The sequence below is a fragment of the Mesoplodon bidens genome (genome assembly GCF_964165515.1).
Source record: "Mesoplodon bidens genome assembly, chromosome: 7".
NCBI classification, from domain to species: Eukaryota; Metazoa; Chordata; class Mammalia; order Artiodactyla; family Ziphiidae; genus Mesoplodon; species Mesoplodon bidens.
The window spans coordinates 80,653,385-80,678,702 of NC_138164.1; the positions used below are offsets into that span (position 1 = coordinate 80,653,385).

The 25,318-nt window shown below is 37.0% G+C and overlaps 1 protein-coding gene across 1 annotated transcript in view; it reads left to right on the top strand.

The window, feature by feature from the left end:
• CEP57 (centrosomal protein 57) overlaps window positions 1-25,318 on the top strand; it is a 47,086-nt gene that overhangs the window by 16,154 nt on the left and 5,614 nt on the right. Inside the window, exons 3-8 of the mRNA XM_081239741.1 lie at window positions 9,536-9,706; window positions 10,066-10,187; window positions 14,033-14,149; window positions 15,284-15,361; window positions 21,886-21,990; window positions 22,542-22,619. Coding sequence (XP_081095867.1) covers window positions 9,536-9,706; window positions 10,066-10,187; window positions 14,033-14,149; window positions 15,284-15,361; window positions 21,886-21,990; window positions 22,542-22,619 — 671 coding nt within the window. The remainder of the gene's footprint in view (window positions 1-9,535; window positions 9,707-10,065; window positions 10,188-14,032; window positions 14,150-15,283; window positions 15,362-21,885; window positions 21,991-22,541; window positions 22,620-25,318) is intronic.

The following is a 25,318-nucleotide window of genomic DNA, read 5'->3' on the forward strand; positions in this document are numbered from 1 at the left end:
GTTCTTCTAGAGCATTGGTTCTCAATTTTTTTTGGTCCAGGAAACCCATTACATTTGTACATAAGTATTTCAATGAAGAATATTTTTCCACATTTAAAAAACATACTATAAAGAGTGGCATTGTTTTATTTTACACTGTGTAAATCTCTTATTTCTGGCTTAATAGAAGACAGCTTAACTCTCATATCTACTTTTGCATTTCACTTGTGTTGATAAATTGTTCTGATTGAAGTATGTGGGAAAGAAAATCTGGCCTTACACAGATATGCAGTTGGAAAACAAGTAAATTTTAATAGCCTTTCCAACAATTTGTAGCTATTCTTCTTTGACACTACATCACAACTTGGCAAATACAGTTTCTTAAAATGTAGCTGCAGTGTGGATTATGGAAACATTACTGAGTTTTTCATACTTTGGGACCTCAGGACCACCTACATGGTTGCATATTAACTAGAAGGATTTAAGATTCAGAAGCAGTGGTAATTACACCTGTGGTTTATTACAGTGGAATCTGGAGAAATCCAGATTCAGGCTTCCAAAGTTTTTTCTTGTGATCACATAACTTCTTCCTCCAGCAATAAACTGCATAACTAGGCTCAGAGACAAGGGCTTTTATTTGGAATTGGTCACACAGACACTTTGTGCCTGCTCAGCCAGTCAAGATATTCACCATAAAACATATTGTTTACACAATCTAGGCAGACTTCTGTAGCAGGATTCAGTGCCCTAGTCATACAAAACAACCTTATCGGTTAGTAACATAGAGAACATTCCCAAAGCCAATTCCCAGAAGTTAGTCAAGGTTCAAACCTGTAAACCTTTTTTTTTTTTTTTGAGTGCTATTCCACTGAAATTCATTGGTTTGTTTTGAACTTTGAATGGCTCTTTTACCCATGCATGACTTGTTAATTGTATTGACTTATACACACTTGTAAAATTTGACATTTCTTTATAAAATATCAAAAAGATTACATTTGTTAATATCACTTGATCTTAATAGAAGAAAATCTTTAGATTGGGAAACTATAAAGCTCACAGAACAGATAACTTTTTTTTTTTAGAATTTTAACTTTCACTTGAATTTTATCATTGGCAGCAATTACTGTCAGCTCTTTGAAGGCCCATGTCATTTGAGAAATTCAGAACAAGCTCATTAGGAAAATGACTAAATACCTTAAGTCTGAATAGTCGTAGTCTAACAAAAGTTCTTTCAAATAAAAAGGGTGTTCCTTTGAAGGAAATGGTTTTTGTTCAGTTCACAAGTCAAACATTTGTGCATCAAGGCCATTGTCCTTTGTTACGTACTTTACAGATGTGTCCTTCCCATTTTGTCACACAGTATTAAGTAGATGTGTACTCAAGGCTTGAGATTTAATGATTTTTACTGCTTCATCGAGGACAACAAACAAGTGGCTTTGTTTTTTCTTACTGGGAGTGTGTGGCTGTGACGAATACAATGCCAAAATTTATTGTTTAGTGCCAGTGCTTTGATTTGTGCTAAAATTAGTAGTTCTACCCGACACTGCTCTTACATCATCTTTACAAATGTCAACACAGTGAAAAAAGTAAATAAAATCTTAGTAGTGTAATAAAAATAGTGTTGATCTCACAGACCCTGGTGATGAGCCCCACCTCCCCATGGGGCCATGCCCCATGCTTTGAGAACCAACATAGTAAAGACTCTGAGTACATACAGAGTCATGTTTTGTTTATGTAAATATTTTTCACCAGGTGTGGGAAGAATAGATAGTAGCTTCTCTTTCCAGAAACTAGACAATAGCTCCTTGAAAGCAAGGACTGTCTTAATTATTTTTATGTTCTCTTCTTCATCTTGCAGAGTGCCTTACACATCATATATGCTCTATAAATGTTGAACTGAAATTTAGGTCAGAAATTAGTCTAAACTGAAGCAATGCCAGTTGGGATAGAGAACAGGAGACAGATTACGGAGAGATTTATGCATATTTTGGTGGGCAGTGAAGAAGTCCAAGATTTCTATTGTGGAGAATGGTAGTGTGATTAGGACAAATTACAGGAAAGCTAGAACATTTCAAGGAAAGATAATGAATATAATTTTGGCTATATCAAATTTGAGATGCCTATGAGTTAGGTAGGTGGAGATGAAATAGTAAGCAAATGAAAATAAAAGTGAAGTGTAAAAGAGAACTCTGCACTAATGAACTCAGGCATGAACAGGGATACGGTAGTAAATGAAGCTATATGTGTGTGGAGGGGTTTCTCTGGAAAGAAAGTAGAGGGGGAAAGGGTTTTGGAAAATAGCACCGTTTAAATAGTAAGCTAAAATTAGTGGGAATAGTCAGAAGGGTAGAGAACTAGGAAGACAGAAAAATACTAGGGAAATTGAAGATGTGTACTAGTGATTTGGGTCCCCCCATGTCCCCCCCCTTAATCTGCAGCAAATTTGTGCTGATAAATTAGTGATAGTAATATTCCAGATAACAGATAGACCCCACTTTGTTGTTAATGAGATGATACTGAGGTCTGCTAGGCTTAATGTACCCCAAATTCTGAATGAATGACAAGCTGGATTGAGAAGAGAAGAGGAGAAAGTCTTTCATTCTTTTCGTGCTCTAGATGTTACTAGAAAGTTTTCACACTTTGCACATTAAAATCACCTGAGGATCTTCTTGGACTCCTGCCTTTCATTCCAAATATTCTGTGGTGGTTTTTGCTTGTTTGTTTGGGGGTTTTTGTTTTATTTTTGTTTTTGTATGGGGTATGTTCTGGGCATTAGGATTTTTTAAAGCTCACCAAGTAGTACAGAAAACGCAGTGAAGGTGGGGAATCACTGATTGTCTTAGGGAAAGAATGAATTATAAATTACTAAGATGAGGTTTAATTTTATTAGGTAAAGAGTTAGAAAGAGATTGCTGCCATGTCTTCTAATTGATACTTTAAATTAATCATCATGGAGACTTTCCTAGATATGTTTATTGAAACATCTACATACCAACTATGTGCCACACATAGTATTTAGCATTGGCATTTGAGTTATGAATAATAGGTTGTCTCTTCCCTCTACGTAGTTCACATTTCAGAGATGATTAAAGTTTAAGGAAAACTCGGTATCTATCTTTGACGCTAAGTTTTCCAGAGGCAATTTGCACTCTCCTACTCAACTATAACCAAAATGTATTTAATTTTGAAATGTATGTTCAGGGATACTGTGGGTAAGGAGGATAAAAATTTTTAATCTAGTGTTTGCTGTGGAAGGTCTGTTTGTGAAAATAAAACATATGTACAGTATTATTTTAGTATGTCACTTTTTTCCCATCGTTCAGTGTTTAAATTTGCTTCTTGTTCTAGAAATATATTTCCCACTGTATACCTTCCCAATATATGAAGTTAAAAATCTCTCATTGTTGGGGCTTCCCTGGTGGCGCAGTGGTTGAGGGTCCGCCTGCCAATGCGGGGGACGCGGGTTCGTGCCCCGGTTCGGGAGGATCCCACGTGCCGCAGAGCGGCTGGGCCCGTGAGCCATGGCCGCTGAGCCTGTGCGTCCGGAGCCTGTGCTCCGCAACGGGAGAGACCACAACAGTGAGAGGCCCGCGTACCGCAAAAAAAAAAAAAAAAAAAAAAAATCTCTCATTGTTCATTTCTACATAGAATATTTTTCACTCAAGGGAATTTCTAGGTAATGTGGTTATTTGAACATAAATGCAGTGGTGCATGACCTCCTAGATGTGAGGGCAGTAGAAGGGAGAAAAAAGCAAGAGCTCACTCACTTTTCTAAGGAAAAACAAAAAACTTAAGATCCATTATTTCATCACCTAGAATGTTTTTTAACTCAGTAAAGCAGGCATGTTTGTATGAAAGCTAAATATAAAGCTGAAAAACTATGCCAAATGTAACTCTTAAAGTGAAGATAGAATGTACATGAACTTCCTTTCATACAAAATCTCATTTTTGACATAGAAAATGTATTCAGGGATGTGTGTGCATATGTACTTACGTGTTTATATATTTTTCAATATATATTAGCCATTTGGTAGAATAAAGTCATTTTGTATCTTTATGGTACTGGATTTATTTAATAAAAACTTAGAAAACAAAGAGCAGTTAATAAAAACTTGGCTATAAGTGATAGACATTCCCAGTCTGAACTAGCTTTGGCAAAGAATCTTTTTGGTTTACAAACATGCAAGGGAGGATTGAACAACCAAGAACAGAAAGGCAGATATACGGGTGGACTCCAAGACCATTAGAGGGGCTTTCCTAGTGGCGCAGTGGTTGAGAGTCTGCCTGCCGATGCAGGACACACGGGTTCTTGCCCCGGTCCAGGAAGATCCCACATGCTGCGGAGCGGCTGGGCCCGTGAGCCATGGCCGCTGAGCCTGCGCGTCCGGAGCCTGTGCTCCGCAACGGGAGAGGCCACAACAGTGAGAGGCCCGCGTACCGCAAAAAAAAAAAAAGAACATTAGAAACCAGGGACTCAAAACATGACCAACACTTTCTCCCCATCTATTTTTTAAATTATTCTAGCTAGCTACATTCTCTCTAGCCACAGAACAGCTTTTCCACATATCAGGAAACATGGCTACTAAAAGCTTGAGTTTTAAGTTGAACTAATTCTGGCTTCAGCTTTTGGGGCCAGAGTCCAAAAATCCCAAGAAGAAAGCCATTGTCTGGGCTTCAGTTGGGTATCCCTGTGGGTCAGTCAGTCAGCTGTGGCCATATTTGTGAGAGGGTACTAAAGGAACACATCAGTTGTATTTATAGCCATGTTGAGGTAAGAGGAAATTACCAGGAAAAGACATGTATAAGCCATACAAATAGTTCCCGAGATGTATGCTATACTTCATACAGTAAAATATAATAATAAAGAAAAATTAAGGAAACAAAATTAGAAATCATACAGTGAAAAAAAAGGGTGACATTTATCAGATGTGATGACATTGATTATGTTAAAAAGAAAAAAAAGAAAAACTCGAGTCAGTATATGCTTTTTAAGCCAAACAAAATGACACAGATTAAAAGTAAAAAGCTGGCAAAGACATGTTAGGAACATAACAAATAAAAAGGATGATGGCAATATTACTGTCAGACAGAATAATTGTCATAGACAAATAGCAGTTTCATATGATAATAAATTACAAATAAAACCCAGCTTTAAATTAAGAAAGGGAAATACCTAGGTGCCAGAAATAAAATGAATTTAAGGCCAAAAGCCTCAGGGACACAATGAGGAGTCTTGGTATAAGATATAGGCCTTAGGTATTGGGGTACAGTAGGGGAGAAGTTGGGATTTTAAATCTAGGTAGCAACTGGAGACAGAAGCTTTAGGCCCAGGTGAAGTGGCTTCTGGAATAATGCTTCCTTTGCAAATCTAATTGGAGAAAACGAACTGGAATCACTCAGCCCCCTGGCCTGGGAAAGAGGCCATGGTAGAAAAGTCACCTGAGGTAAATCAGCCTAGGCCTGTTCTGTGTGCCCTGTGAGGAGAATACTTGAAGACTTGAATAAATGGAGCTATGCAATGTTCCTCAGTGGAAACTCTTAATATTGTGAATAGCACTTAAAGAATGATGTGTGAGAGTTCCTTTTTTTTTTTTAATAGAAGGCTTCACTCATATAAAGAATGGCCTCACCATGTCAACTAATAACAGATTATAGAGCTATAAATATAGGAAGTGTGGTTTGAGCCGGTTCAGAACTAGACGTTAGTGGAACGGAAAGTTCCTGGACAAGTATGTATAAGGATGGAATTCTAGAAAGGTATCTATAGATTGACATGGAGAAATACTCATATTTGAATAATGTGATATCAACTAGCAAAGGGATAATTTCACTAACTTATAAAAGCATAGAAAAATCCAAAAGGATTTCAACAAAATGTTTATAATTATTATACTGAGATGATAGGATTGTGGGTATCTTGGTTTTCCTTTTCATTTCTGTTTTTTTTCCCTAAATCCTGCTTAATGTGCATTTATTCAGATTTTTTGCAAAAGAAAACGGTTCAACATTACATACTTAAACTTACGGATTGCAGTACTTGGAAGGAAATTCATATAATCTTAAATACTTTCATTATCGAGCAAGAAAAGAATGAAAATAATTGTAGTTAACACTGCTGTATGATATATAGGAAAGTTGTCAAGACAGTAGATCCTAAGAGTTCTCATCACAAGGAGAAATTTCTTTTTCTTTTTATTGTATGAATGAGATATAGAAGTTAACTAAACCTACTGTTTTAATTTCACAATACATATAAATCAACCCATCATGCTGGACACCTTAAACTTATACATTGATGTATGTCAAGTATTTGTCAGTGAAACTGGAAAAAAAACCCTAAGCATTAATTCAAGTTTGTTAAAGAACCAGTAGATCTAAGAAAAGTGGGAGAAAGAAGTAATGTTTGGCTTTTGTTTTGTTTTGAAATAAAAATGCTGAAGATTCCAAGGAACTTCTGAGAAAGATTCTAAAGAAATGCTAAGATTTTAAGGAAAGAACATAAATCAATTATTCACAAAGTTAGAAATAAGGAGAATATGATAGATGACTATAGGACTATTAAGTTCAGTTCTCTATTAATAAATTTGGGTGTCTTAATAAAATATTTTTTTTTTTTGCTGTACGTGGGCCTCTCACTGTTGTGGCCTCTCCCATTGCGGAGCACAGGCTCCGGCTGCGCAGGCTCAGCGGCCATGGCTCACGGGCCCAGCCGCTCCGCGGCATGTGGGATCTTCCCAGACCGGGGCACGAACCCGTGTCCCCTGCATCGGCAGGCGGACTCTCAACCACTGCGCCACCAGGGAAGCCCAATATTTTTAAACATAGATATGAGGGGGAGGGGGTTGACTAGAAAAAAATGTTTAAAACTGTCAAAGTCTCGGTAAGGTTCTAGCCCCGAGTAGTTTTAGGGAATAAGTATTGAGAAATGTTTAAATAATCTCCATGATATATTAGCCATTTCAGAAAGCAGTGAAGGAAAGCATATACTTTTTGGGTCTTTTTGTTAATCCAGCATATCCCTGCAATATCATAGTGGCTGATGTATCAAACTACAATAGAGTGTTCCAGCCAATTACAGTAATAACTGTAAATGCAAAGATCAAATACTAGCAAAATCATTTACTGTTAGGTACAGTTTAATGAAGGAATGCAAGAAATGTTTGCTATTACAAAGTTCAGTAAATACTCAGTGGTTCAAAACAGGCAAAAAACTCAAATGGCATGTATTTTCTCTTTTTCTATTACATTTTTTATCTGATTATTCCAGGTATATCAAAGAATTATTGTTCCTTTAAATACTAGTCTTATGTCTGGGCTCTTTTCCTATTCTCATAGTCTTCTCAGTTGATTTTTCAGGTTTCTGAGTGTGTGTAATCGTGTTTCATATCTGTGTTCTTTCTAATTAGATTGTAGTCTCATTGCATACCAGCAAGAATAAGCTGGCTATATTATAAAATGTATCATTCTCCTATTTGGGGCCTGTCACATCCTAGGCACTGAAAAACTAGGTGAATTAATGAATTGTGTTAATACATGGGAATGCGTGCCTTGTTTTGAGTGAGAAAGCTCGATTTTTAAAAGATGGTAGTTCTTCCTACTTTACGTATAGTTTACATGAAATTTTATTTAAATCATTGTTTAGGCGAAATGATTCTGAATATTTAATTGGTAAGACTAATTTTGAAATGTTTTAAAGATTTATATACTGTGGGAGACTGGCAGAATTGAAGTTTATATTATAAAGATTTAGTAATGAAAATACTGGCATAATATTAATGAAACCAGAGTAAAAGAAAGTCCTGAAACTGTGTTGGGTATGTGTAAGTAATAATTATATCTGTATGTATAGATATATGTGTGAACTTGGTATATGATAAAGTTGCCATTTAAAGTTCTTCCTTCAATACAAAAATGTTTGTATTGACTTTTATTTGACTTAAAGAATTAAATGTAAAAGTGTATGAAACTAATAAAGGAAAATACAAAGTTTATCTAATCTTGAGGTTACAGAAGAACCTCTTAACAAAGAACTTGATGGGAAAGATTGTTAGATATAGCTATGAAAAATCAAAACATCTTTGTATCAAAACTAGAATTAAAGACAATAAAATGGAACGGGGAGACTAATGAAAAATGGGCATAGAAATTCATAAAAGATGGCCAACAATATATAACAAAATACTTAAACTTTTAATAGAAATGCAAAATAAACTAACCAGAGTAGCATGGGTTTCTTAATCAGAATGGTAGAGATATTGTAATTAGTGATGGTCTGTATTGGCAAAGACATGTACCTCTGATGAAAGTATAAATTGGTAAAACCCTTTTTGAAGGTACTTTGCTCAAGAGTCTTTAAAATATGAATATTCTGGGACTTCCTTGGTGGTCCAGTGGTTAAGACTCTGCTCTCTCAATTCAGGGGGCCCAGGTTCAATCCCTGGTCAGGGAACTAGATCCCGCATGCCGCAACTAAGAGCCCACATGCCACAAGTAAAGATCCTGCATGCCGCAACGAAGATCCCGTGTGCCACAGCTAAGACCGGCTATGGCCAAATAAATAAATATGTTTAAAATATAAATAAATAGATAGATAAATAAATAAATAAAATATGAATATTCTTTGATCCAGTAACTTAGTTTTTCGATTACTAATTGGTCACAAGAAAATAATCTTTTAAGTCTATCTGATTATATGAGGGAATGCTCACAGTTCCATAATGCTAAGTGAAAACACTTAGATCAGTTTTTTTTTTTTTTTTTTTTTTTTTTCTTTTTGCGGTATGCGGGCCTCTCACTGTTGTGGCCTCTCCTGTTGCGGAGCACAGGCTCCGGATGCGCAGGCCCAGCGGCCATGGCTCACGGGCCCAGCCGCTCCGCGGCATATGGGATCCTCCCAGACCGGGGCACGAACCCGTATCCCCTGCATCGGCAGGCGGACTCTCAACCACTGCGCCACCAGGGAGGCCCCTTAGATCAGTTTTGACCTCAATTTATGTTATACATATAGGAAAAGATTTAAAGAAATGACCAAAATTGATAGTCATTATCTCTTAGGATTATCAGTTCTTCTCTTTGTTGTATTTTCCTGTGCTTTCTACAGTGAATATGTATTATTTTATAATCAAAAGCTTTTTGAGGGGCAGAGTGCTTAGGGTTTTTTTGGAGATCAAAAAGAAATAGTCCTTTATGTACTTGACTATTTTTAGCTCTATAATTGGATTCTGCATGTGATCCTATTAGTAAAACAGAAAAGATTTATAGTTAATAATGTGCCTTGGGACAGTTTATGAATTTTGTATGATTAGCTAAATATTTTTACCATTTTATAAAATCTTTGAAATGTTTTTACCATGGCATTATGCTTTTTACTTGAGTACCTAGCACATTTCAGAGACTCAAAAGATGTCTTTAAATGGAGTTTTTTAAACAATTACCATGTGATGATAATTCCCAAAGAGTGATCCTCCATCAATTTTATTTTTTATTTAGATGAGTTTATTCTTTTTCAGTGAACTTTTTCCATAAGTATTATAGTATCCATGTTTGTATTTGGCAGCTATATTTTCTGCTCTGAAGAATCTTCAAGAAAAAATTCGACGTTTAGAACTTGAAAGGATTCAGGCAGAAGAAACCTTGTCTAAAGAAAGAGTTGAATATAAGAAAGTACTGGATGAACAGATACAAGAAAGGGAGAATTCAAAGAATGAGGAATCAAAGCACAATCAAGGTTTGTTTAATTATGAAAGAAATGAAACACTATGAAAATAAGTATTATAAAATCACTCTAAAAGAAATTCCACATTAGTGTTTTCTAGTGCTTCGTGTCTTCGAGCACTACAAAATTACATTTATATTTGGGAGCATTTTGTGGAACAAGTGCTGGTGTCCTGTATTATATTTACTGTCTGAATTCAAGGCAGATTAGACTAACATGCAGAAAGAGAATGACTTAGGTCATCTGAAAAGGCTTCTAGAGCTACTGGAAAATGTTTATTATATATACTGTAGATTCATGTTAAGCAGCTCCTTAAAACTAAAACTTCTGCGAGTGAGCTAATTTCTGCTTTTCTTATGTATTCTTTTTAGAGCTGACATCTCAGCTGTTAGCTGCAGAAAATAAATGTAATCTTTTAGGAAAACAATTGGAATACATGCGTAACATGATAAAGCATGCAGAAATGGAGAGGACATCTGTATTAGGGAAACAGGTATGTTACTTCATAGAGTCACTCAAGAAAAGTTATAGAGAAAATTAAGTTGATATAAAGACCTTTTTTCTCAGTGAGGACTAATGGTGCTGTTAGAAATAATCAATTCTCTGTCCATCTTAAAAGGTAATAGTACCAGTAGTTCATTTTGAAAAACTGCTAGTGGAAGCTTTGAGAAAAATGTGGTTTGTTTTTTCAGCAAAGCTAAAAAGAGGAGTTTCCTTTTTGGATGACCCTCACACACACTGCCATATCCTCTACACACAGCTTTGACAGCTTCTGCTTTGGAACAGTACAACAGCACAGGACTGAAATTACTTGGGATCAGTTATAACTGGTGTCTGAAGATTTGATTGGTCTTCATTGTTATTGCTGTATTTGGTAGAGTTTTACTTAAATTGGAAAAATACTATACATTTAATTGTGTTTTCAAGTCATGTTAACTCCTTTGTACATTATCAAAAGTATAAATAAGCATATTTGTACCTCTCTGCCTCTTGAATTTTGTTTAAAGACTCAACTCAGGTAGCACATTTCAAGGTTCTTTATACTTTGAAAAACTTCTTTACAGTTGTTATTTTAACAAAAATATTTTGCTCTGTTACACCAGAGGTATTTTAATTTAAGTAACCTATGCATTTACGAGAGGACACCTGCAACATCAGTCTCGAATATATTTTTTTAAAACATACCTCCTTTTCCTATTATGAATATAGAATTTGAATTCATCATGAATACCACAGTTTCTGGGCATCTTAACTTTATTATGCAAAAGTTGAATGTTTATATGCTTAATATTTTGCTGGGTACTCTGCAGTGTGAAGAAATGAAATGCTTTCCACCTCAGTCAGCTTTCAGTCATAGTTGGAGATATCAAAGAAATATTTGATTGCACATCAATATTTAAGAGGATGTTTCAGAAATTTTCATTTGTATTATAGGTCTCTTTACTATGCCATTGAATTTATTTGTGACCATATTTTTTTTGTTTCCAGTTGGGTCCTCTTCAGTCCACCTATTTTTGTTGTTATTTTAATGTACCATTACTTTGCTTTTTATTCCTTCATTTTATTTCTTTGAACACTATAAAAATTCCCAGTCTTTTTAAAATCATTCTTTTTCTTATGAGAACTGTATACCTATATATATATTTTTATGATGAACTCTTATTCTTTGGAGTTGTTTATCTTGGGAATTCCATACTTCTAAGTTGTGTAGGCAGCCTTATTAAATGGTTGTGGATTTGCCTTTGCTGGGACTTGATGGGTTTCCCTGGTTCTGGTCTGCATTTATGATAGTTTGTTGGCTTTGGGCTCTTGCATCGTGCAGATGGTACGTTGCCTGAGATTTATGTCACGTTCCTTGTGTATCTTATACACCAAGGCTATAGTCTTGCCTCATGTAATATTTGGCTTCAGTATTACTTGCTTTTGATTTATCTTTTTTGCATCTGAAGACTTCCCTTCAAACTTGCTATGCAATTATTATTATTTCTATGTTTTCTCTGACACTTTTGTGTGATGGATGGGGTTGGGAAAGGGATGGTGAGTTAAATCTGCCACATGATTGGAAATGGCAAAACATTATGTACAGTAATACGCAGTTCTCTTCATTGGCATATTTCTGTTCTCGGGTTAGAAAGCATCTATAAGACAACAGTGAGATGTCTTGACTAATATTGATATAGCTGTTAGACATATATATATATATATATATATATATATATATGTCTTTGAATTAAGCCCTGTTTTCATCAGTAAAGTTTGATTAGCCCATTTTATAAGAGTGGTTCCAATACTGGAAGTGAAGTGTGATTTGTGCCAATATTTAAGTTAATGTATTATTTCAAGGGCAGTAACTATCCACTAAGGTGGGTAGGAGGAAATTAGTAGTTCACACAAATTCCTGAGAAATTTATTGGTTTGTATTACTTTGTCATATTCAAATTTCTGTTAGTGTGATACTTATTGCTATAGACTTGTATATGAAGGTATACTGTTTACAAGTTCACGTGCTTAATGTTTTGCTTTTTACCAGTAGACCTCAGTTCAGCAGACTTCCACTTCTTATCCTAGTTTAATGGTTTATCCTGTGGCTGTCAGTCCTTAAATCTGATAGGTGGCAGTCTTTTCAAATCCTTGACCCTAAGCCTGGAAAAAAAAAAATGATGGATGTTTTGCATAGAATTCAGAGGAAGTGTAAATGTTACATACCAAAACCATGATTATTGCCTTAATTAAGAGATTAACTATGTAAGAGAACCAGACTAATTACAACTATTTGTGTGTAGCCTATATGTCTAGTAAATACCTTCATTCAGAGCGTATTAACAAGTCTTAGTTAGAGAACCAAATGTTATAATAGTATATAGTAAGAACAAGATTTTACTTGTATTTGTTAATTTGCCTCTGGTTTCATCTTAATATTGTTTTCCTGGAATTCCTCTGTAGTACCTAAGTAGTTATATGAAAAGCCAGACAACATCCCTAGTACTTATTTTACTTGTAACTGGAAGTTTTTACTTTTTACTTTTTATTTTATATTGGAATGTGGTTGATTGACAATGTTGTGTTAGTTTCAGGTGTACAGCAGAGTGATTCAGTTATACATATACATGTGTCTATTCTTTTTCAAATTATTTTCCCATTTAGGTTATTGTAGAATATTCAGCAGAGTTTCATATGCTATACATAGGTCCTTGTTGGTGATCAATTTTAAATACAGAAGTGTGTACATGTCAATCCCAAACTCCCAATTAATCCGTCCCCCCCGACCTTTCCCCTTTGGTGACTATAAGTTTGTTTTCTAAGTCTGTGAGTCTGAAGAAACTTAGTATTTTTTTGATTTTTCAAAGGGCTGATTTGTAAAAGTCAGTTTTACAATTGTCTAGGTCATAGCCTACCTTTTCTCAAGTAAAGCTGGTTAGAATCATTTTAGGTTAGTGGGGTTTTTGCCTGGTTACGTTTCAAGGTTTTATATGGTGAAGGAATCTCAGATTCCTTTTAATTTTTTCAGGGAATTTAGATTACTTTTCTTTTTTTGTTTGTTTGTTTTTGGGTGGTTTTTTTTGTGTTACGCAGGCCTCTTACTATTGTGGCCTCTCCCGTTGCAGAGCACAGGCTCCGGACGCGCAGGCTTAGTGGCCATGGCTAACGGGCCCAGCCGCTCCGCGGCATGTGGGATCTTCCCGGACCGGGGCACGAACCCGCGTCCCCTGCATCGGCAGGCGGACTCTCAACCACTGCGCCACCAGGGAAGCCCTAGATTACTTTTGATTAAGACCTGTAGATCAGATACTTAGGATAGAAGCATCATGAATGAAAAACTATTCATAGGAACACCTTTCTAAAAGTATTATTTTCACTTGTCCAACAAGTGTTTATAGCCACTGTACTAGGCAAGTGGAGACCACAAAAATCAGAGACTACTGTGATTGTGGGGTTTTGTTTGTTTGTTTGTTTGTTTGCGGTACGCAGGCCTCTCGTTGTGGCCTCTCCCGTTGCGGAGCACAGGCTCCGGACGCACAGGCTCAGCGGCCATGGCTCACGGGCCTAGCTGCTCCGCGGCATGTGGGATCTTCCTGGACCGGGGCACAAACCCATGTTCCCTGCATCGGCAGGCGGACTCTCAACCACTGCGCCACCAGGGAAGCCCTGTGATTATGTTTTATAGTCTTGTAGTATAATAACATATATGTAAGTATAAAATAGTGCACTAAAAATATAAGAACTTTGAATAATAAAAAAAAAGAAAAGCCAGACAAGTAGCATACAACATAGTACCCTCAGTGTTAGTTTTTCAGTTTTTTGTCAAATTATTATGCTGTATTTAATATTGTTTCCCAGGTTTCCCTAGAAAGAGAACGACAACATGATCAAACGCATGTTCAAAACCAACTTGAAAAATTGGATCTTCTTGAACAGGAGTATAACAAGCTTATCACAATGCAGGCCCTTGCAGAAGTCAGTGAAAATCTTTTTTTACTCATCAATGCATAATATTGGTTCTTATGTAAAATTGGTTATTTTATAATATACTGGATATTTTATAGGAAAAAAAGTGACCTTGTAGCAAAGAAACATAGGAATTTTTTTAAAGGAAGAAATGTAAATTTGGAGAGAAAGTTCACATTTTACCATCTTAGTGTACATAAGGAAGGAGTTCTTTTTGAAAATGTTGAAAGATGAAGTGTTTTTGAGTATCCTTAAGGCTTGTATCACTTGGTTTTTGTTCTCTGAACTAATTTTAGTTTTTTGTTTGTTTTTTTAAATTTTTTATTTATTTTTGGCTGCATGGGGTCTTTGTTGGTGTGCGCGGGCTTTCTCTAGTTGTGGTGAGTGGGGGCTACTCTTCGTTGTGGTGCGCGGGCTTCTCATTGCAGTGTCTTCTCTTATTGCAGAGCATGTGCGCTAGGCATGCGGGCTTCAATACCTGCAGCACACAGACTCAGTAGTTGCAGCACATGGGCCCTAGAGCACACGGGCTTCAGTAGTTGTGGCATGTGGGCTCAGTAATTGTGGCTCGCAGGCTCTAGAGCTCAGGCTCAGCAGTTGTGACGCATGGGCCTAGTTCCTCTGCAGCATGTGGGATCTTCCCAGACCAGGGATCAAACCCATGTCCCCTGCCTTGGCAGGTGTATTCCCAACCACTACGCCGCCAGGGAAGTCCTAATTTTAGTCTCAGTTGATTCATTTGGGAAGTATTTAATACCACTGAGACTATAAAGTTTCAGATTCAGCTTCCATGTAGCCCAGGGGTCCCCAGCTGATTAGGAACCGGACCACACAGCAGGTGAGTGGTGGGTGAGCGAGCAAAGCTTCATCTGCCGCTCTGCATCGCTCACATTACTGCCTGAACCATTCCCCCCCCACCTCATCCATAGAAAAATTGTCTTCCATGAGAAACCGGTCCCTGGTGCCTAAAAGGTTGGGGACCGCTGATGTAGCCTGTGTGGCTTTGTACAGAGGCTGTGTTCTTTGGCTGTGAATTTTACCCATAATTCTGTGGAATTGCAAAGGAGAGTCATGGATAAAAATTTTACAAGTAGACACTGAAACTCTTTTCACTATTATCACTTTTAATATTTTTATCACTAGAAAAAAGTGCGAAAGTTAGAAGCAAAACTCCATCTAGAAGAACAGGAAAGGAAACGTATGCAAGCTAAGGCAGCCCAGGTAAGTTGAAATGTGAGCAGGTAGGCTCCACATTTCATGCTACTCTTTATATATAAATAGATGTAGATGTGCACTGCTTTGATTATTTATAATTTGGATTGGTCCAGTATATAAATTTGCAGACTTAGCTTAATACGGAAAATTATAAACATATTTTTACAGACAGAAAGTAAAAGCTGAGCAATTCTTTAGGGTTTTTTAAATTGTGGGCTTTCGATCAGCTTTATTTTTTTTTAAATCAATAGACTAAAAAATATCAGCAACTGTATACATAATATAATATGTAATCATCTAAAACTTTCCACATTAGTCACTATTGGAAATGTTTGAAAGCCTCATTCAGTATCCTGCTTGTAGGTGCTTCCCTTTTTTGGTGGCCTCGAGACACCAGGACAGTAGCTTAGGTAGTGGGCTGCCCAACAGGTGGTAACCCATACTAATTTACAAAAGCCACCATATAAGGAAAATGAGCTCTGCTCATTCCTAGCCTTGAATTTTTATCCCATGCAGGGGCCACCAGGTGGAATAGGTGAGGCAGTGTGAATTCACAGAATCATTGAGTTTATATATACCAACTAGAACTGCATTTCTAGAAGATATAGCAACATTTCTATATCCACCAAATCGTACAGGCTAAATAAAATACTTCTGTTTATAACTGAAGACTCTCCCCATGTGAGCTTATTAATTCAAATACCTCTCGTTTATTGCCCCTCCCCTTCCAAAGTCTTCAAGTTTTATAACATTTACATGTATCTTTTCTCATAATATTAACACAAGAAGCAGGTCCTGATTCCAAAACAATTAGGAGAGGAGGCTCTGCAGTTCAGGTTGTGGCCAGATGCCAACGGTGTCCTGGGCTCACTTCATAAATGTGCTCGCAGGACTATAAACATCTATTATCTCATCTTTGTTATCTTGTCTGTTTTCCAGTGCTTCCCAGAATTCATTGACTTACCATATTCTCTTTCTATTGAACCCGATATATTTTCTTTCTCAAATATTTACCTTCTGATCAATTTGCATGTATTTTTTACCTCTCTGTGTTTTCTGAGTTATATAGTCATTGTGGCTTTATTTTTGACCACCAACAAATTTTGAAATTACTTGATTTCTCTCCCCATTCCACTTTTTAGGGTAGATAGGCCACTTTACTGTGCCTCTGTTTCCTGACTCATAACATGCAAACTTTAAAGTTATGCTTTATATACATTGTGGTGGTGAGTTCTATTATACATGAAATACAGAATTAACAAGTTCATTATTTTATGAATTTAAAAAATTATTTTGTGGTAGTTTTGTTTTGTATTTAGGAGGCAAAAAGTTGGGACCAAATCAGTTATTACTGATAATATATCAGTAAAGGTTTTGAGTTCTGATAGTGAACACTGTTGTGGTAGAATAGGGGCCGGGGTTGATACGTGGTTCCAAGTCTAACCATAATTTATGTAGTCCTGGGCGAGATATGTAACCGTTCAGAGCTTGGAGCTTTACCACTGATACTGGTCTTTATTTTACATCTTCTTAATGTTGGAGACATCGAACAAGAGAAAATATAATGAAAGCACTTAAAAATGTTAAAAACTCTGCCACACAAATATATGACCGCTACTGGGAAGAACTTAGGAAGTTCAAATAGTTCATTTTTTTTTTCTTTTGTATATTTTTCAAACTCATTGGCTTCATAGGTCTTCCAGAGTAGTAATTTCACGTTCATGGAATTGTGTGCATTCAGTTTACTATGTATAAAGCATCGTTAGATGTGTGGGAATGTAGACACTCCTGAGAGAGTAATCCCTGTGTTCCTTTGTCACTGAATAAATTCTATCCCCAAAGAATGCAGTCATTGTGGGAAGCATTAGTAATGATCTCAGGATTTCTTTTAACTAATCCATTGGTTCTGAATGTTTGAGCTCCATCATAATTTCCTGAAGAACAGGACCAGATGGCTTCACAGGCGAATTCTATCAAACATTTAGAGAAGAGCTAACACCTATCCTCAAGCTCTTCCAAAATATAGCAGAGGGAGGAGCACTCCCAAACTCACTCTACGAGGCCACCATCACCTTGATACCAAAACCAGGCAAGGATGTCACAAAGAAAGAAAACTACAGGCCAATATCACTGATGAACATAGATGCAAAAATCCTCAACAAAATCCTAGCAAAGAGAATCCAACAGCACATTAAAAAGGCTCATACACCATGATCAAGTGGGGTTTATTCCAGGAATGCAAGGATTCTTCAATATACGCAAATCAATCAATGTGATACACCATATTAACAAATTGAAGAAGAAAAACCATATGATCATCTCAATAGATACACAGAAAGCTTTCGACAAAATTCAACACCCATTTATGATAAAAACCCTGCAGAAAGTAGGCATAGAGGGAACTTTCCTCAATATAATAAAGGCCATATATGACAAACCCACAGCCAACATTGTCCTCAATGGTGAAAAACTGAAAGCATTTCCACTAAGATCAGGAACAAGACAAGGCTGCTCACTCTCACCACTCTTATTCAACTTAGTTTTGGAAGTTTTAGCCACAGCAATCAGAGAAGAAAAGGAAATAAAAGGAATCCAAACTGGAAAAGAAGAAGTAAAGCTGTCACTGTTTGCAGATGACATGATACTATACATAGAGAATCCTAAAGATGCTACCAGAAAACTACTAGAACTAATCAATGAATTTGGTAAAGTAGCAGGATACAGAATTAATGCACAGAAATCTCTGGCATTCCTGTACACTAATGATGAAAAATCTGAAAATGAAATCAGGAACACACTCCCATTTACCACTGCAACAAAAAGAATAAAATATCTAGGAATAAACCTACCTAAGGAGACAAAAGACCTGTATGTAGAAAATTATAAGACACTGATGAAAGAAATTAAAGATGATACAAATAGATGGAGAGATATACCATGCTCCTGGATTGGAAGAATCAATATTGTGAAAATGACTCTACTACCCAAAGCAATCTACAGATTCAATGCAATCCCTATCAAACTACCACTGGCATTTTTCACAGAACTAGAACAAAAAGTTTCAAAATTTGTTTGGAAAAACAAAAGACCCCGAATAGCCAAAGCAATCTTGAGAACGAAAAACGGAGCTGCAGGAATCAGGCTCCCTGACTTCAGACTATACTTCAAAGCTACAGTAATCAAGACAGGGTGGTACTGGCACAAAAACAGAAAGATAAATCAATGGAACAGGATAGAAAGCCCAGAGATAAACCCACGCACATATGGTCAACTTGTCTTTGATAAAGGAGGCAGGAATGTACAGTGGAGAAAGGACAGCCTCTTCAATAAGTGGTGCTGGGAAAACTGGACAGGGACATGTAAAAGTATGAGATTAGATCATTCCCTAACACCATACACAAAAATAAGCTCAAAATGGATTAAAGACCTAAATGTAAGGCCAGAAACTATCAAACTCTTAGAGGAAAACATAGGCAGAACACTCTATGACATAAATCACAGCAAGATCCTTTTGGACCCACCTCCTAGAGAAATGGAAATAAAAACAAAGATAAACAAATGGGACCTAATGAAACTTCAAAGCTTTTGCACAGCAAAGGAAACCATAAACAAAACCAAAAGACAACCCTCAGAATGGGAGAAAATATTTTCAAATGAAGCAACTGACAAAGGATTAATCTCCAAAATTTATAAATAGCTCATGCAGCTCAATAGCAAAAAAAACAAACAACCCAATCCAAAAATGGGCAGAAGACTTAAATAGGCATTTCTCCAAAGAAGATATACAGACTGCCAACAAACACATGAAAGAATGCTCAACATCATTAATCATTAGAGAAATGCAAATCAAAACTACAATGAGATATCATCTCACACCAGTCAGAATGGCCATCATCAAGAAATCTAGAAACAATAAATGCTGGAGAGGGTGTGGAGAAAAGGGAACACTCTTGCACTGCTGGTGGGAATGTGAATTGGTACAGCCACTATGGAGAACAGTATGGAGGTTCCTTAAAAAACAAAAAATAGAACTACCATATGACCCAGCAATCCCACTACTAGGCATATACCCTGAGAAAACCATAATTCCAAAAGAGACATGTACCAAAATGTTCATTGCAGCTCTATTCACAATAGCCCGAAGCTGGAAACAACCTAAGTGTCCATCATCGGATGAATGGATAAAGAAGATGTGGCACATATATACAATGGAATATTACTCAGCCATAAAAAGAAACGAAACTGAGCTATTTGTAATGAGGTGGATAGACCTAGAGTCTGTCATACAGAGTGAAGTAAGTCAGAAAGAGAAAGACAAATACCGTATGCTAACACATATATACGGAATTTTAAAAAAAATGTCATGAAGAACTTAGGGGTAAAACGGGAATAAAGACACAGACCTACTTGAGAATGGACTTGAGGATATGGGGAGGGGGAAGGGTAAGCTGTGACAAAGCAAAAGAGAGGCATGGACATATATACACTACCAAACGTAAGGTAGATAGATAGTGGGAAGCAGCCGCAGAGCACAGGGAGATCAGCTCGGTGCTTTGTGACCGCCTGGAGGGGTGGGATAGGGAGGGTGGGAGGGAGGGAGACGCAAGAGGGAAGGGATGTGGGAACAGATGTATATGTATAACTGATTCACTTTTTTATAAAGCAGAAACTAATTTAAAAAAAATCTAGAAACAATAAATGCTGGAGAGGGTGTGGAGAAAAGGGAACACTCTTGCACTGCTGGTGGGAATGTGAATTGGTACAGCCACTATGGAGAACAGTATGGAGGTTCCTTAAAAAACTAAAAGTAGAACTACCATATGACCCAGCAATCCCACTACTAGGCATATACCCTGAGAAAACCATAATTCCAAAAGAGACATGTACCAAAATGTTCATTGCAGCTCTATTCACAATAGCCCGAAGCTGGAAACAACCTAAGTGTCCATCATCGGATGAATGGATAAAGAAGATGTGGCACATATATACAATGGAATATTACTCAGCCATAAAAAGAAATGAAACTGAGCTATTTGTATGAGGTGGATAGACCTAGAGTCTGTCATACAGAGTGAAGTAAGTCAGAAAGAGAAAGACAAATACCGTATGCTAACACATATATATGGAATTTAAAAAAAAATGTCATGAAGAACCTAGGGGTAAAACAGGAATAAAGACACAGACCTACTTGAGAATGGACTTGAGGATATTGGGAGGGGGAATGTTAAGCTGTGACAAAGCGAAAGAGAGGCATGGACATATATACAGTACCAAACGTAAGGTAGATAGATAGTGGGAAGCAGCCGCATAGCACAGGGAGATCAGGTCGGTGCTTTGTGACCGCCTGGAGGGGTGGGATAGGGAGGGTGGGAGGGAGGGAGACGCAAGAGGGAAGGGATGTGGGAACAGATGTATATGTATGACTGATTCACTTTTTTATAAAGCAGAAACTAATAAAAAAAAAAACTTTTAAAATATAAATTTCCCCAGCCTGGCATGTTTAAAATCATGACATCTGGAGAGGTACCTGACAATCTGAATTTTCTCATAAACTCCAGACTATTTTGATACATAGGCAGGTTTGAAAACTAGTATTCTAGACAAATACACAGACAGACACACACTCACACACACCTGTGAACATGTATGTAATTATATATATGTATATATATATATATATATATATATTTTTTTTTTTTTTTGGCAGTATGCAGGCCTCTCACTGCCGTGCCCTCTCCCGTTGCGGAGCACAGGTTCCGGACGCGCAGGCTCAGCGGCCATGGCTCACAGGCCCAGCCGCTCCGCGGCATGTGGGATCTTCCCAGACCGGGGCACGAACCCGTGTCCCCTGCATTGGCAGGTGGACTCTCAACCACTGCGCCACCAGGGGAGCCCTGTAATTATATTTTTTAAGGAAAGTTGAAAACAGCAGTCCTTGTTTGAAATCCTTAGTAATTGTTTGTGGAATTTCTACCATATTAAATTAATGTAGTTACTAAGCTTCTAGAGAAAAGGACTTGATAACATTTTCTGATATACCTCCCAGTTCTTTTGGACATAGATTTCCAGTTCCTTCTTCTTACATTGTTAAGTGTATGAGTTTTTAAAAGAGGAAGAAATTGTACTTTGTTCTCCAGCTGCTTTGTGTCCAGCGCTGTTGTATATGCCGTGCATGAAAAGAAGAAAATGTTGAAACATTGGTTTGGAGTTGGAAATACTGCCTTTAACTCATTAGACATAATTTAAGGACCAACCTCAAATAAGGAGCTAAAGGTTTCCAGGCTAAGTGAAAGGACAAATTATAGGACAGCACTTTAAGTAAATTGAGAGAGTGGTATTGATTTAAAATATTGGATAAATGTTGACGGATTGATTCCAGATACAGCTACACAGCTATGATGGATTTTTCATTCTATACTATATGATACTACTGTAGGTTTTTTTAACAGGCCTTTACGTGGCAGATCTCACATTTGAATCATAGCTTTTATTTCTACAGTATTAACTTTAGGCTCTCATATTTTTCCTAGTTGCAGACTGCTCTAGAAACAAATAGACTTATCTTTGAAGATAAGGCAACTTCATGTGTTCCCAATGCAAAAAGAATTAAAAAGAAGTCAAAACCACCAGAAAAGGTATGAAAAAGGAACCATTAAGTCATAGTGCTGGTTATTACTTGGCGTAGTTTATGTGAAAACACTGATAAACCATGTGGTGCTTCAACCTTGGATGAGTGAATCTCTTTCATTCTCAGTTTCTTCATTGGGAAAATGGGGATAAGTAATATCTACTTCTAAATTTTCACCCTGACAGTGAGATAATATATATGAAAGTGTTAGAACTACATAGCACTGCACAAATGTTAGTTATTATTCAGTATCACATTATCTTTTGCACTTAAAAGTTTGTGTATATACATATGCACGCATGCCCGTGCACACACACACACAGAGTTTCTCTACTGAGACTGTAACTGATGTTTTGTCAGGAACTATTTTTTCTTTCCTAGCCTTTCCTAGGCTAGGATATGTGTTGACAAGTATTATTAGTAGCTCCAGACCATAATGCCAATAGAGATAAAACAAGTAGTAGCCCAGCAGTAAGCTGAAGTTTCAGGTTAGTCCTATATAGCCAGCTTTTATCATCATGTGAGTAAAATTGCTCTTCTTTTTTCTTTTCCATGCAGAAAGGTTCTAGGAACTGTTTTGCTGCACAACCACATTATAGATTATGCTTGGGTGATATGCCATTTGTAGCTGGAAAGGTGAGTTGGTCGAACTGTGGCTTTTTTTGTACAACTTAGATCTTTGAATTAAATCCACTCATCTGCCTGTATACCTGTAAACGGCAGAAATTTTTTTCTGCTTTTTTACCAATTGGATCATAGTGATTTGAGAATGAGATGAAGGAAAGTTTTATGGGACTGGGGGAGCAGGGAGGAGACCGGGGGAACACTTTAAAGCAGGTAGAGTCTATGCAGAAGGGAAGTTATGAGCAAAAGCAGAGACTCTGGTTTGCAGAAGGTGTGGTTGCAGATAGGAAATAGTATATTTGTAGCACTGGATTTTTAGTATCAGCCCTGTTGATTTGTATTTAGATATAGATATTTAAATGAAAAGAAGTCACATCCTCTGTGTCCTCACATGCTTATTACTTAACAGGATTCATTCTCCAAGAAGCAGTCATACATAGACTTGAATCTTAAGTTCCTTTAGTGCTTAAAAATGTGGAGATGATAATTTTATCAAATATCAGCAAGTACTGGGTGATTTCTAAGAAGTGCTTAACATTGTGTTAGTTTATACCACTTTTTCATTAATGTTTGTGTTGCTGGTTGTTTCATGTATAGATGCCTTGAGTATCCAACTAGATTGTGAATTTGAGAAGCTTGAGGAGTAAATTTTAATTTTAGGTATTTATTTGTTTATTTTAACCCCATAGTAAATCCTCAGTGAAAGCTTAGGGAATGAACTATTTCCTAGCTTTTCCACTTGCCCTTTGTAGATGTGTGCCGCCAGATCACTTTTAAAAAGTTTTGTCGTTGGCTTTCCTTTACCCTAAATTTAACCTCTTCTTAGATTGCAGACCATCTTTTGACCTACCAAGGTCAAAAGGTTCATCTCTGAACCTTTGTTCCTAACCAAGGTTCTTCTACTTTGCCATAGAATCTTTGAGTTGGGCTGGGAAGTTTCTCAAAGGATGACCAGCTGCATCAGAATCATTGACTATGCATCTGAAAAAGCAGATTACGAAGCCCCACCACAGTTCTACTAAATCAGAATTTTCTGGGTGTGGGACCTAGAAAGTATAGTCAGTTGTTCCCGAGTCTCAATCTAATGTTCATTTAGATTTGGGACCCACTTAGTACAGTTCCCTGTCCAATGTTTTCGTTATGTAAACATCCAGAATAATGGTCATGTACTCTGTCCAAATACATCTACTGATGAGACCTCATTATACCCTCAAACAGCCCTTCACAGTTCTAGACAGCTTTATTTGAAAGTTCCTAAGTGAGATGAAATCTGTCACTATAAATTCTACTCATTGGTATTTTTTTTTTCTGCTCTCAGGGATCCACATAGACAAATGAACCCTTAACTATAGGAAAATTTTAAAACTTTAGAAGATAGCTATATCTTTTTTTAATCTTATATTGATAATAGATTAAGGGTTCTTTTTGTTTTAATTAACTATTTTTTGGCTGTGTCATGTCTGAGTTGCAGCATGTGGTATCTTTGTTGAGGCATGCAGGATCTTTTGTTGTGGCGCAAAGGCTCTTCATTGCAGTGTGCAGGCTTCTCTCTAGTTGTGGTGTGCCAGTTTTCTCTTCTCTAGTTGCAGCACGCAGGCTCCAGAGCATGTGGGCTCTGTAGTTTGCAGCCCGTGGGTTCTCTAGTTGAGGCGTCTGGGCTCAGTAGTTGTGACGCACAGGCTTAGTTGCCCCACAGCATGTGGGATCTTTGTTCCCAGACCAGGGATTGAACCCATGTCCCCTGCATTGGAAGGCGGATTCTTTACCACTGGACCACCAGGGAAGTCCCAGATAGCTGTATCTTTATTCTCATCTCCTTATTCTAGGTTATAAGTAATTCTTTTTCTTCAGCTATTCATCATAAGATATGCTTTATGAGTTTCTTAACCACCTCCTCACTCCCTTCCTGAATCGAATATAGTCCTCTAAATGTGGTGTGACTAGCACAGGATAGAGAGTCTTGGTCATGTTCTGGATAGTCTGTTAACTCAGGCTAGCATCACATTAATGTTATGGGGAAGCCACAGCATCCCTTTCACTCATTAATTCTAGAGTCATCTGCAGTAATAGGTCTTCTGCTTAGTCTTAGCATCAGCCTCTCTAGGTCCTATACTTGTGGAGTTGATTTTTTTTATACAGAATTTTTAATCAAATGCAGTACTATAGGAATTGATTCACCTATCCCACATTAGATTAGAATCTAGTTCAGTCTTCCACTATGTATGTGTTATCCCCAAATTTAATTTGCCTATCTTTGGTAATTCTCACTGAAGTCATTAATACTTGAACAGGACAGGTTCAAAGATAGGGCTTTTCAACCTGAGGTCTTCTTTTGAAGTTGTAATTTGTACTTTTTGTGAAATATTCACACAGCTAAGAATGCTGTCATCTGAGCGTTTCCCAAACTTATCTGTTGTGGAGGACCAGTTTTTATTTTTATTTATACATTATCATAAACCAGTACATTTGTAAAGTGAAATAAAGGTGAATTACTAGAAAAAATGAAATTTAAAAGACAAAATAAACGTTACAATTTTTCTAATTACGAGATTCGAGACATAAAATTTCCTTAATAGTCAGAAAAATAACAGGAAAAAGAACTTCAAGATTCTTTTAGCTCTTCTAGTTCCTTTGCCTTTCCATGTGAATTTTAGAAAAAACGTCTCTACCAAAGAAAAGGTCTTGCTGGAATTCTGATAGGAACTGTATTA